General features: G+C 45.1%; 1 protein-coding gene across 7 annotated transcripts in view; it reads right to left on the bottom strand.

Annotated features, from left to right (window-relative positions):
- Positions 1-14,411, bottom strand: part of UBXN2B (UBX domain protein 2B) — a 696,122-nt gene that overhangs the window by 82,145 nt on the left and 599,566 nt on the right. For all 7 annotated transcript variants that reach the window (XM_069621083.1, XM_069621081.1, XM_069621082.1 and 4 more), the window contains one exon: positions 9,115-9,252. In XM_069621083.1, the coding sequence (XP_069477184.1) occupies positions 9,115-9,252 (138 nt within the window). The remainder of the gene's footprint in view (positions 1-9,114; positions 9,253-14,411) is intronic.

Raw genomic sequence — 14,411 nt, 5'->3', positions numbered from 1 at the left:
TTCAAGTCCATTGATGAGTTCTGATGCATTTTAGTGAATGATCTTTTCCAAAGATGTCACATGGAATATCAGGTCTACATGATGATAGTCCATTAGAGTATTGGGCAACAGGGGGACTCCCTCATGGGAAGGTGCCGGATACCACGCCTCATCCAATGAAGCCGTTATATCTCCTCGGTGGCTATCTCCTCCCATGTGATCCTCCTACATATAGCCGCCCAAGGGTCAGGAACAGGTAGCGGCTGCCATCCTCTGGCCACATGGGAGGAGGCAACCGCCGGGGAAAATGTGATGTTTTATTTTACATCAATACCCATCTATTGATATGTTTAGACATCCAATCCCATACAGTTATTCCCCAAAGAGCAACTTTGGAAGTGTTGGCGGAAGTGTTGCTGGGGAGAGATGATGAACCTCCAGTCAACAATGGCTTCATTCTGTGATGCGTTGTGGCATGTATTGACCCACTTTGCTGTGCTATGCGGCATCACCCTGCTAGTTATGGTGAAAGAAACTGAAACAATGGCGGCAAAACCCTTGTGTGCGCCAAAAACCTACAAAAAAATGCATTCTCAAGCACACAAAAAGATGGATGCAAAACCAGCCACCCATGGTGCATGTGTGGTGGAATAGAGCACACCCTGCAGAAGATGTGCCAGTGGGCTCCATGACCAGCAAACAGAGTGGACACTCCAAAATGCGCCTATAAATGACATTTGTTTTGTTGCTAAAAACTACAAAATGCCTAGAACACAACACTTCTCAACATCCAAAATCTTGCTTGGCACTAACAGTCAAGTAACCTAATGAAGCATTGCGAACATACAAAGTCATAATGTGAAGAGCAAAACATTCATCAGACAAACTGGATTGTCTGTAAACTGACAGCCCCTGTCAAAATCTGGCTGCAGTACTTTGGGCTACCTGAATGACAGCTGTCAGATGAGTTACTGATGAAACTTCAAAGTGATCTAAACTAAAAAGTCTGCTGGGTTAGCAAACATAAAAAGGATTCTGGCTAAAAAGAATACAGATCTCAGTTGCTTTTTATTCCACAGAGTTAAAGCTATGAAAGTAATGTATTTATGTGGGATGCAACAAGTTTGGTTTTTCCTGGATCTTTAATGAAGGATAAATTAGCTCGGCTGAGCTGCAGCCCTGTGGAAGTGGACCACAGGTTTCTTCCAGGTGGATGGAAATTCTCTCAGCTGAAACTCACGAGGAGATGATAATTGTGGGTTAACCCAGACTTTTGTCTACAGAAAGAGAATGAACAATAGCAGGCCCTTCAACCCAGGGAACGGAGGTGTGAGAGGGTCGTAAATGGCTCATGGAAGGAACTTCCCCAAGGAGGGGGATGCTCCTGGACTCCAGGGAGAGAAAAAGGGGCACACCATTTGCTGTTGAACATGAACAATGAACAGTTGTTAATCTAATTTCTGGCTGCATGTTTTAAGAGGCGGCAGAACTGTGTGACATGTTCTAGACCGGAATGGCAATATATGTGGTTTTATGTGAAATGTATTAATACTAGAATTGTGAAAAGTTACACACACATTCCAATGTTAAACACACACATTTGTGGAAATTTGCATAAAGTTTGGAAATTGTGTTCATAGCGAAAAGGACAACATTCTGTAGCAAGTTGAAACAAGATCCCACAGCTGCAGGATTTTGAGGAACAGATGCTACATATAATATGGAATCTTTGTGTGTTATTTGTGTAAAGATGACCAATGTAGAAATGTGTATTTAGTATAAAATCCGATTTTGAGACCAGTGGCTAAAGGGAGGTTTCTAAGAACTGTAAAGCAAACCATAAAATGTGACATCATCCGGCCTTGATCCAATCATTCAAATGCAAGGCGGAGATGAAGTTTTGATCCAATCCCAGCTCACAGGGGCAGGCTTTGCTAAGCCAGCCCATACACCTTTTTTGTGATTTCATTTGAAAGGATAGAGACAGCCGACAACACATAGGGACTCACTGATTTACTCACTTTCCTGATTCCGGCGAAGCACTCTGATGCAGCATTCAACATCCAGCCTTTAACATCCTTCCAGATCCAGATGCCAAGACACTTGCCAGCAGTAGAGAATTTGGATTTCAACAAGGTCCAAATCCTCAAACTTATTCTCACCACGCAGTGAAGTGCTGTGGGGTGTGGAAAGGCCTTTTGAACTAGTATCCTGAAATTCTCTGGTTTGCTACCACTAGGCTGCCCGAGGAACTCGCTATCCAGCTGATTAAACTACCCACAACCAAGAAGGACAGATCCTATGCAAAACCGGTGACAGGACTAGCTGATCCAGTCCTACGCCTGATGTGCTCTCTTTCCTAGACCAGATCCAATCCCTGACCACAACTGACGGTCCAATCTAATAATTTATTTTGTAAATATTAATAGGAAGAAAAGTGAACCTAATATCTCTGCATAGTCTTATCCCAATCTCAACCCATCCTATTTTTAAATTCAGAATCATAGTATTGTCAGAACTTTTCTTGCGCTAATTTCTCCCATTTGTTTTATAAAATCATAAGTCATTAGTGATTTTGAGTAATTAAAGTGAATCCCAGAAAGAAATTGAGTATCCACCACGTGAAAGGTTACGCTAGTCACGTAACTGTGGAGATTCATGTGTGGCATCCTCTTTTTCCTAGTCATAATATAGTGTAAGCAAACCCATCTCGCGCCTATTTTACAAAAACAACCTCTCACTAAAACCTCTATAACTCCCTCCGTTTTTATGATAGAAACGAAATTCCAACTCCTATTCATACCCAACATCCTTAGCTACCCACAGAACAATGCGATTCTCCAGTTATAGCGAATATCGTGCAAGGAAAAGTTTGCCGCAAATTGAAATTCTGAAAGGCTTTACACGCGTGAAATAGCTTTAAAGTGTTTACGACTTGGACTTTGAGATTTCCACTGTTTCCTTTTGACTAAACCATTGCTTGTGATTGTGTGCAACTGTTCAAAGCGCCTCTCATAAGAATTTCTAACAATTTAAGTATTTTTGATCACATTTGATGTTTTTGCTCAGTCAATTCCAAAGACAATTTCAAAGCCATTCTGACAGCTGAAAAGTCAATTCCATTTTTCTCTTGTGTTTGAAGGGGGAGGGTGGGAGTGATATTCAGTATGATTTGTGCTATTCCTGAATACCTGCTCTCTCCTCACATCTGTTAAATTTCCTATCGGGGGGGGGAGGGTTGCGGGGTGTTGCAGGGGGAACCCCTAAGTGCCATCTGTACCAAACCAACACAAAAGTATTCTTTTCTGTGCTGCATTGGTCTTTGTGCTCATTACTTATTCCTAGTGTATTAAAGATATTATTCAGTGTTCTGTCACCCCATTGGTGATTGTTTCTACCTATTAAAATATATTGTGATTAAACTGTAAATACATAAATATATACCTTTGCAAAGTAGCCTGATTCCTGGTTCAGTGTGACCAGGGGGAAGGGGGCTCCATGAGAAGGGTGTGATATGAGTGGTATATCGTTCAGAATATTTAACTTATAGATAAAATAAATAAGGGTTTCAATTGTGCACTACACGCTGGGCGTAACTTAGTTGTATGCCCGATTGAAATCACTTAAGGCGTAGAGTATGCCTTCACTAAGAATTTTTTTCATTTCCAAGGTACTTTTTTTACCAACAAGTAGAAGGTACAGCAATGGGGGGGGGGTGGAGGGGGACATGTACCCTAATCTGGGCAATTTATATGTGGAGTTAAAAAAAAAAAAAGACAGTGTATGCTGAGAGTAATCCCTTTAAGAGACATTATTCAATGGCTACAATATATAGATGAAAAATGTATCATATGGGAGGGATCCAGATCTGAAGCCAATGAATTTGAGGTTTGGCTGAACACTTAAAATAATTTCTTGAAGTTTACAAAGGAAATTGGCAACAGTGAAATTAATTTCTTGGACATCACCGTTTTTCATTAAGAAGGAAAATTATGGGTTAAACCTTTCACTAAACCCACAGATCGAAATGCCCTCCTTCACTTTACCAGCCATCATGCTAACCATATTAAGGCCAATTTACCTTTTGGGCAGTTTCTGAGACTGGAAAGAAATAGTAGTAGAAAACAACACTATCAGGAGAGTTCAACATTTTGGCTGAAAAATTGATAGATAGAGGTTATCCCAGACGTATGGTTAAAAAGGGCCTAAGAGGGCCTACAATAACAATTGAGAGGGTCTTTTGGCGGACAGGCCTCATAAGGAACAAAGGGATGCAGGCCAGGTGTTTGTCAACACTTTCTCCGATTTGTCCTACAGTATCAAACCTGTGATCATGAAAAACTGGAAAAAGATTTTCAAAAAGAAGGTAGCCATGCCCTTGGTAGCATTCAAGAGGAGTCAAAACATCAGGAATATGGTTATGCGAAATGACATTTCGGACAAACCATCTAAGACCACTAAACAAACCACACTATGGGGAATGATGCCTGTGACAGGGCACTCCTCTTGTGGGCAGTGCATAATGTGTAAGTTCACGAGGACTACAGAAGTGGATATTGGGCTCAGAGAGAAATGGGTCATTAAGGAACAGACAAACTGCAAAAGTGAGAAAGTGGTTTACATGGTAGTCTGCCCATGTGCCCTACGATATCTGGGTAAAACCAACAGGAAATGTAAGACCAGACTAATAGAACACTGCCTTGCACTGGGTTTTATTTCCCTGTCTCAGGAAGAACAAAGGAGGATTTCAAGCATGTCCAGCTGTTTAGAGGAATCATGTAGGGCAGATTCGCTGCTTTTATAATCCGATTGGCATTTTCTCATAGAAGATAATCAGTGGTAGATGTATGGACTATATCCCTCGAGTGATCTTTACCCGCCAACAATAAATGTGCAGCGTTCCTGTCCTTAGGAGCTGTTCTGGTGAGAACAATTCACAGCCGGACACACTTCTGGATGTGTCATAAGGCCACTGCTTGTCAACGAATTCATTTGGTACCATCACCTAGCTGCTCCTAACAGCCAGGATAGATTGCGTCAGCAGATGGGGGCAAGTGAATATGTAGAGCCTGGGGAGACTCCTCTATAGAAGGACAAAAAGAGTACAACATGTTCCAACTCTAAACCTACTGCCAGGGCAAAATGTGGGGGAACAAAACAGTACAATGCGAACATCAAAATGCCAGGAAACCTCAGATAGTGCAAAGAAAGGAAGGTCATGTGAAATTAAATAACTCAAACGAGAATAAAACTTTAACCAGCATAATGTGTAGGGAGATATGCCTCCACATAAGCATCCAGTATCGCTGCCCCAACGTGCTTCTAGCAAAGTCATATGGTCACTTTGCACTGTGTTATTAATATGCCGCCCATACTGACTGTTACCTTGCCCCACTCCCCTTAACTAAAAAAAAAAAGGTGGTGCTATTCACCTAATAATTCATAAGGACAAAGCATTGGCACCTCTTCTCTTTCAAACTTAAAATCCTCATTTTAATACAACTCTGTTCCCTCTTCCAAACCCCAGCTCAACCCTACGTATCTACTACACACTTGGGACCCTCAATTTTTTCTTTGACTTGCTACACAAATATGCAATTATCAAGGGTGATTTTACTCTGATAACGTGACCAAAGCTCATCAATTAACAGCTGTTCTCTATGCTGTCTGACCACTCTCTGGTCGAAACACAACCTTCCTACCCACACGCACAGCAACTCGCTAGACCTCATCTTTATTTCTAAATTCTTAACTTCTCTGCTCTCTGTCAATTCCTCAGACTACTCATTCCCCTCTACTTCCCAATCTCCGTAACCCCTCCACCCTTGCTCCCACAACAACAAAAAAAGGCAATCAAGCCGGACTACATGGTCCCATATCTTGACCAGGTCAGGAATTCCCTGCCAAGCTCTCTCTAACCCACTTGGTCACTTTAACACGCCTTTACTAAATACAATATTGCACTGCCTACCCCCCAGTTTGACTATCATTATTCAATGAATACTTTCAACCGTGGACCGTGCCACAAACCATCAGATGAGGGCGTCCATAAGTCTCGATGGATGCCGCTGGGGCAAAGCTCAGTCCCCTGCTCTCTTAACTGCATACAAGGACTCTCTTTTTGCCCCATGAATGATCTTGAAACTTCCCACTACATTGATCTCTTATCGTTCCCCTGCTCACACCCTTGTAAACTGTCGATGATCCTCCAGGCCATGCACACTGCACCTGGCTCAATTTCCTCCTAACTCTCTATCAATGACCTTGGGCTTCTACTTCCCTAAAATCACGCAAATGTGAAATCTGTCAACTTTTCTACCCCCCCCCCTCCTCTGCTCCCTGTTACGCTTCTCTCCTACTGTCTATGCAGAGTTCCAACCTCCTGTGCTGTTGATCCCTTTGCCAACCCATCAAAGAGCTCACTACTTGCCACCTGCTCTCACCTCTTTCTCTTGTATGTCACTTGCTGGATGCTAGAGAATGCAACGGGGGTGACCATAGAGCCCACTACTTACCCTGCTAACGTGGAGCCCATAGGTGATATGAAGGGGATCCCTTAGATCCCCATCACATCTATAGACTCAATGATATTGCTGGGAAAACACGAGTAATCAGGATACAACAAGATCTTGGCCAGAAGAAAGGTTCTAGGGGATCCACCTCTAGGGGAGTCTACAAGACACTCTGCATACCAGTAAACATACTGGCCAACATAGAAGAATTTATGGGCAGTGCTAAAGGAGAATGCTCCCGACCCCACTTGCACACAAACATGAGGGCTTGCAAAGCACAGTAAGACAAATAAAGCCATAACAATGAAAGGATTAGACGAGGAGCTCATCAGTGTTCATAAGGAATTGTTTGAGTAAGTTTGGCAGTCATTTTGGTTTCAAAACGACAGACAATCGTTTGATAACCTCAAGACATGTAGCCATGGGGTGGTCCACTCTACAATTTGAGGCACCGCTAAAGTTAGTAGTTTGCCCAGCACTTGCCCAAGCCAAAGACACGATTGCTTTTGCATAAACTTGACACTAGTGAATTTAACCAGGAGAGAGGAGATGAGTTGTGCAGGAGCCAGTGTGAGAAGCTGCAAGTGTGAAGTAGAGCGACAATGAGGTGGATATGTGAGATAAAGGATCAGAGATGTTGGAGAGAGGGGTTTAGGAGGCAGAGGAGGAGGAGGCATGGCCAGAGACGAGCAGATGTTGTTGAAAATAAAGGGAAAGCAGGCAGAGTGGGACGGTGGCTGAGGGGAAGAAAAGAGCATAACAAAGGAGGTGAAGGGGAGAAGGAGGATGGAGGGGGATGAGGTGACGTGGGAAGAAGTGCGCAAAGGAGGGCAGAACAGGGGAGAAAAGGAGCAGAGGATGAGAGGAAATGGAGGAGAGAAGGTGATGGGGAGAAACAGAGAACAGAGCGGAGGAGAATAGAAGAAACAACTGAGGAGAGAGGAGCAGCAAAGAGGCAGGAATGGATTATGAGAATTGGAAGGAGAAAAGGGAGGAGACAAGAATGTCCCTAGAACTAGTCAGTAAGAAAGATCATCCAGACGTGGAAGGCTCACCACACATTTACTGTACACTTCCCGACTACTTGACTAGGAGGGTAAAAGGAAGTACTCTGGGATCCAATGGTGCTGAAAGAGTTTGGTGCTTGACAACCTATCATGATATTCCAAGGCATCATTAGGTGTGGTGCTGAATAAACTACACATTTTGGTGGACCAACATGACATCCCGACAAGTCCAGCGGCAACCATGAAAGACCCAGTCAAGAAGTGCGGGCCAATATAATTCCCAGAGATTGTGAGTGACTGTTCACTGCCAAAAGAGCATACCTAATTTCAGGAGAGAAGACAGATTTAGGACTACTATCCTTAAGAAACCCGAGCTGTTTACAGAAGATCCTGTAACCCACCCCATGAGCTAAGTTCGAATCTAATCGATGTGTTTGTTCTATGCCAAAATGAAAGAAGAAAGCAAACTGATGCATGATCTTGAGTTGTCCGTTTATTCCTCAGTTGTGACACGCCATCTACTATCAAGTGGAATCTTTCCAGCCAGCTAGGCACATACCCAGATTGGATATACCTACTGCTGACCGTAGCAATCAGGGTTGGCTACTGCAAAGGCGCTACCCCTTTTTTAGATTAACAGATGCAAATTTAGATTCCAATGATATACTTACAACGGCTCTGATGCAAGTTTCTAACTATGGGAATCTAAATTTGGATCTTTACCGATATGTGGTAATCGACGGGTTCAGTCAGTCCCTTGGCAGGGGTACAACCCCACCGCTCCCAGCACTTTGTGCCTCTGGTTATAAAACAGAGCCTAAGGTCCAATGCAGAAAGTATGCACACTGATCAGGCAAGTAGAAATGCAGGCCCTTCCACCACTCACCTGCGCAAAACAAGCATACTTCAATGCAGCAAGATCTGCACTTTATTGACAGAAGTCACAGGGTGGGCCACCAGGGGCTCCATGGTGGCCCGTAGAGAGAGCGCAGAGAGCAGGTAAGAATCTATGTATTTCTATATATGTATGTGTGCATGGCCAACATGAGTGGTCTTACATGGGGGTATATTTGTACAACAGCGGCTTGGCATTTTTTACTGCCATTAATGGCAAAGCCAACAGGATTATGTTCCTATGTGGGGGTGGGAAGAAAACAATGTGTGAATTAAAATGCCATTTGCGCACCTAATACATCAGAGTTCTATTTTGGTGGTCTTGAAATTTCTTCTGACGGTAACATTCTATTATAAAGGGTAACCAAAAGGACATTTTAGTAGGTGGAAACCACTCTAGCTTCTTTCTATTACTACATGACGGGTGTTCCCTCTTATCAGTATAACAAGCATGCCACTCCAAGAGCAGTGACTAGTCAAGACAAGCATGCAGTAAATAATTATGTTGAGGTAATAAGTGAAGTACAACCAATATATACGTAGATGGATTTGTACAGGCACAAAGCTACAATATCCCCTAATGACCCATGTTCCATTATAAAGTTATATGGGCCACCACATTATTTAAAGCCACCTACAGAGCGGATAGAAACTGAAATTTAAAAGAGGGACACGAGAAAACCACGATCATTCACAATAGAAATATGTATGGGTATTTTTACCTTCCCAGTTTTTGTCCTTCTCCACTGAATGCTTTGAACCTTAATCGAGGACGCACATACTCCTGGTCCTGGTGGTCCTCCATGTCTAAGTGAACAAGACCTCCGTGCACCATTCGCCGAAGTTCAGGAGGAATTTCTCTTTTACATGAAAGAGCATGGAAACAGGTTTAGTTTAGCAATCGAGTAAAAGGCCTTCTGATAGCAGACATGAATGTATCAATTACTTTAAGAACAAACATACATAAAAAACAAATACAGCAAAGTATGTGAAAACGTGGAACTACAAAATGGCTGAAATGTCTTCATTTCTTTGGTCTTCAAATGGTTTAGTCAGTTATTGTGCGAGACTGGAAATACCTTTGTTAGAATTCAAAGCGGCATAGCTAGAAAACAATTCAAGAGGCAAATATTCTTGCAACTTCCTCAGTTCTAGTAACCTCTGTAAATATATAGAACTAGGAATTGTAGAATATTGATCATTATTCATCAACACAATAGGCCGTTACTAGTACCAAGCTCAACAACCAGGTTGGCATTGTTGAGGATAAGAAAAGTGTAGAATCCCGAGGGACTCCAGTGGAAGTGTTTTTCACATTATCCATGTGCCCATTCCAAACACTCCGCTATGTGCACTTATATAGCCCCGTAAATAAAACTGGACATTTGAGAGGAAAGCAATCATTATAAAATGCTACATTTTGGCCCTTCCTTCCTTTCAAACCATTAGCTAAAGGTTGTATTTTTATCCATAGTGATATTTTTATCTTGTGTTTGAATGATGAATTTCTTTTTAGAATAACTAACAACTGCTTTTAAGGGGATGTTACTGTAGCCGTATGTCAGTCCATCTCTCCATAGCGCTTTTCCTCCTTGCTCTTACACTCATCAATTGTTATGGCTCAGTAGAATATATAAATCTCATATGGCTTTCAAGCTTTGGCTATAGTGGCGGACATGGGGTTTAACGACCCACAGCCCGAGCTGAGACCTGAGCTCGGGCCTACCAAAGCTTTAGCTGGAGGACCGTTAAACCCTAGGTGTGCCCCCCAGCAGGGGTGTGAAAGCTACATTCGCAGCCGGGATTTCCCAAGGCACGGATAGATTTCTTTTTCTTTTGTCTGACAGGACATGAGCTCAGCGCAAGCCCATCTCCCGTCAGAGAAAAAGAAATGCCTGCCACTATTAAAATAGAAAAGATACTAGGTCCCTTTTTGGATGATGGCGCCCATAGAAAACATGTTCTAAAATGGCCAACGTCATCCGAAAAGGGACCTAGTCCCTTTTCTATTTTAATGGCGGCAGCAAGATTGCAGGAGAATCTGGGACCAAAGGTCGAGGCTCTGGTCCCACCGGTAAGTTGGGGTGGGGGAGAATGGGAATTGGTGTTTTCTAACGTAGGGAGGCAACAGGGAGACCCACCCTGTTGCCGCACTGTAGTGGCCTCAAAGGACGACAGGACGCTCAGATGGGTCTTAACTGTCTTTATTAATAAGACAAACTGGTAGGCATAACTTGTCCTTGAGTAGGGCAGGGGAGTTACTCACAGTTCCAGTCTGGGCCTTCCAGTTACTTCACTGGAGGCAAGGTGTGCCCATGGATGACACGCTGTGAGCTTCCAGGGCCCCCATGTGGCCTCCTGTGGCCTTGGACTTATGCCCTGGAAGCTGAATTGCAGAGGCTTCTTTGGGCCACATTTATAGTGGCCTCTTAATAGGAGCAGTGCTGTAAGCCGACCTCTTGGTCTGGCGCACTGCCAGAATGTGGCGGCAATGCTCTCTGACGTTTTCTCGCGGAGCGCGGGCTCGCGATATCCCGTTACATCGAGATCTCACGAGATTGCGCTCCCGCGATCACGTGACCTCCCCACACACCTCCTTTGCTGGGAAAAGTATAGGATGTCATTCCATGACAAAGTCTGCAAACTTGCTGGGTTTCCTTTTCTCTGTTTGAGGTCTGCCTTGATCCGGAAATGGGGCAGGGCTGCGGGAGCACTCTTGGGGAGGTGCGGGTGATTCATGTTCTCCTCGTCTTGCCCTTCGCTGTGACTCCCTGAGTGGAGTCGGGGAGTTCACACTTGAGAATTTGTCGCCGTAGGGTGACTCCGAGGCATCTCTTCCTGACTGGTGAGGGTTTTCCGATGGCTCTTGTTGGACTGGGTCTTCTCCGGTTTCCCAGTGTGGCTGCTCAACGGATTCTTTTCTGCGGTACATGGCCACCCTTTCTAGATTCCATTTCCTTCCGTCGCTGGTGCAGATGTGGTTTGACCCTTTCTCGATGACTTCTATGGGACTGCTGTATCTGGAGCCGGTCGACGTGTTTTTGTGTGGGAGACGTATCTTTACCAGGTCGCTTTTGTAAACTGTTGTCTGGCGAGCGGCTCGACGCATGTCCACTTGGGCCTTCATGGCTTCTTTGTTACACTGCCTGAGGAAAACCACATCTTCCATGTCCGCATCTTCGTCAGCCCTCACTTGATGGAGCCAAGGTGGTACCAGTGTGGATGCTGCCCTTCTCCCCCTTAGCAGATGGAAAGGTGAAACGCCGGTGACGGCGTTGGGGGTGATGCGGTGGGCTGCGACAGCCTCCTTGACGGTCTTGCATGGGTTTAGGCCCGAGGCATGCGCTAGTTGCAGCGCCGCTTTGATGAAGCGGTTCGCCCGCTCGGCCAGGCCATTGGCCTGTGGGTGGTAGAGACTTGCTCTCCGCTGCCGAATGTTGTTGAGGTTGAGGAATTTCTCCATCTCTCGAGAGACCAACTGGACTCCATTGTCTATCACAATTTCCTCGGGGAGGCCTTCGCGCTGGAATATGGTGGTGAGTGCTTCGATGACTCTGCTTGTGGTGATGTCCGAGGTGAAGTCAACTTCGACCCATTTGGAGAAATAGTCGACTGTGACTATCCTATATTCATGTTCTGGGGGCATGCTGTCCAGGGGCCCGATGAAATCCAACCCTAGTTTGCGCCACACCCCTTTGGGGACTTCGGTGGGCAGCATAGGGGCTTGTCTCACAGCCAGACGCTTGTCACTGTTAGTGCACTCATGGCACCTTTCAACCATTTGTCATATGTCCTGATCCATGCCTGGCCACCAGTAGGCGTTGCGTATCCTGCGTCGGGTCATGTTGCATCCCAGATGGCCTGAGTGTGCTCTGCACAGGATCACTTTGCGAATTCCGCTGGGCGGAATCACTTGGTCGCCTCTCAGAATGAGACCGTTCATGGTGGTGATTTCGTCATTCACCTTCCAGTATGGACGTAGGCCCTCAGGGATTGCTCTTTCGTCATACCAAACTTCGTGGGTCCAGGCTGCTACGCGCCTTAGAGCATCGTCCTGCTCGAACTCTTGCTGCCAATGGCGCTCACTTAGGTCCATGTACTCGCCGTTCCTCAAGTCACGTATAGAGGCTATGACACATTCATCTTCCAAGAATGTGGTCCCAGGAGCGTTTTGGTCGAGGAGTCTGGACGTGCAGTCCGCTTGCGCGTTTCTCCAACCAGCAATGTGGGCTCTCGTATGTGTACTCTTGCAGTTTTGCAGCGATCCTGGCCAGTCTTGGGTGGCCGCCTTGGTGCTGCCCGGGCTCAACATGTGGATGAGGGGCTTGTGGTCGGTGACCAGTCTAAATTTTGTGCCCCAAACATTAGATCTGAAGTAATCGACGGCCCAGGCACATGCCAACATTTCTTTCTCAACAGTGGAGTATTTCTTCTCCGCCGATGATAGGGCTTTTGATGCAAACGCCACGATATTTTCAGTGTCCCCCTTCTTCTGGGTCAGGGTGGTCCCCAGCCCGTACGCGCTGGCATCCGTTGTGATACAGGTGTCCCATTCAGGGTTGAACGGTTTCGGGTATGGTGCATGTAGAATTCTCCTTTTGATTTCAGTGAAGGCTTCATTTTGTTCTGGCCCCCAGGAGTAGGCTGCCCCCTTCTTCAGAAGCTCCCTCATGGGGGACGTGGTTTCGGAGAACATTGGGACGGATTTTGCATAGTACTACGATGTTTTCTCATGGAGCGCGGGCTCGCGAGAGCCCGTTACATCGAGATCTCGCGAGATCGCGCTCCTGCGATCACGTGACGTCCCCACAAACACGTTATTAAAAAAGAAGAAAAAAGGAAAAGAAAATCACCCAGGGAAGAGCCTTGGGTGGCTGGAATAGCGGTGGGGATGTGTATTCTCGCCATGGTTCCAGCCACCTGATTGGCTCAGCACCCTTCCCCGGGTGTGAATTTACCCTTCACACAACAAGGTAGATTAACAGAGTTCCTTGGTTTCGTGGATTCTAATACCCTGCTTCTAGCGTGTGGGGTGAGTGCACCCACTGCAGAGGTTTGAGGTCACCTGGCAGCAGGCTCCAGTGACGTGATCCTGCCCCAGTAGGATTACTACAATATCCTCAGATACTGAGAGCTCACACAAAGTCGTGTGCCCTAGCCAACATACTGGAAACATTCACTGCATTTAATGAATGCAGTCTACGGCAAACTCATGCACAGATATTCTAGACTTGGCTGAAATACAAAGCAATCTAATTTGCAACAATATAGACATGGCTCACGCATGACTGTGGATCCATCATGATTGAATCCCCATAATTGCGTTTTATAATTGTCTTGCGACTACAAAAAGAACCGCTATCCACATGGCGGTGAGCTGTGGCCTTGTAGCGGGAAGGTGTTATTTGGTGCCATGTATAATGCCCCGGTAAGTATTTTTTTTACTACAAACATGCAATTTCAAAAATCGATCTCTCCTTAACCAATTCATACGGATGGCATTGCACCCTCTCAAACACAATCCCTCGTGCGTGCAAACATCATTCCCCTTTTGATACGCTTGTCCAGTCATGTTTTCTCTTTGAACTCTCGGATTAGCCGGTATGAATTTACTGTTTTAAATACAGAAGTAAGATATGCCAAATGCAATGTCAAATTAGGACTAGAAATGCCAATCCCTAGTTAAATGCCGTATGTAGGCATGTATGGTATGACTTGCCAAACAAAAACAGGACCTCTAAGGACATTCCAGTTTTGACATATCTTTGGAGACTACCATGGCAATTTCAAAATGTGGTTCCTCGCTTCATCCTGCGTGTGGACACCCATCACATTTTGTGATCTTACAATGAGCCCCAGCTAGGTCATCCCAACACACAAAATCACATTCATCCTTTGTACTCCAGGCACTAATCACATCTTGCGCAGATTAGCTGATCATGCTTTACCTGTTGCCATCCTCTACTGATTTCACTACTCTCCTGGGGGCCATGGTCACGGGCAAATCTTTTTCTGACAA

The sequence above is a fragment of the Ambystoma mexicanum genome, chromosome 5q (genome assembly GCF_040938575.1).
Source record: "Ambystoma mexicanum isolate Mex_15411 chromosome 5q, UKY_AmexF1_1, whole genome shotgun sequence".
NCBI classification, from domain to species: Eukaryota; Metazoa; Chordata; class Amphibia; order Caudata; family Ambystomatidae; genus Ambystoma; species Ambystoma mexicanum.
This window is presented reverse-complemented; position numbering and strand designations above follow the sequence as displayed.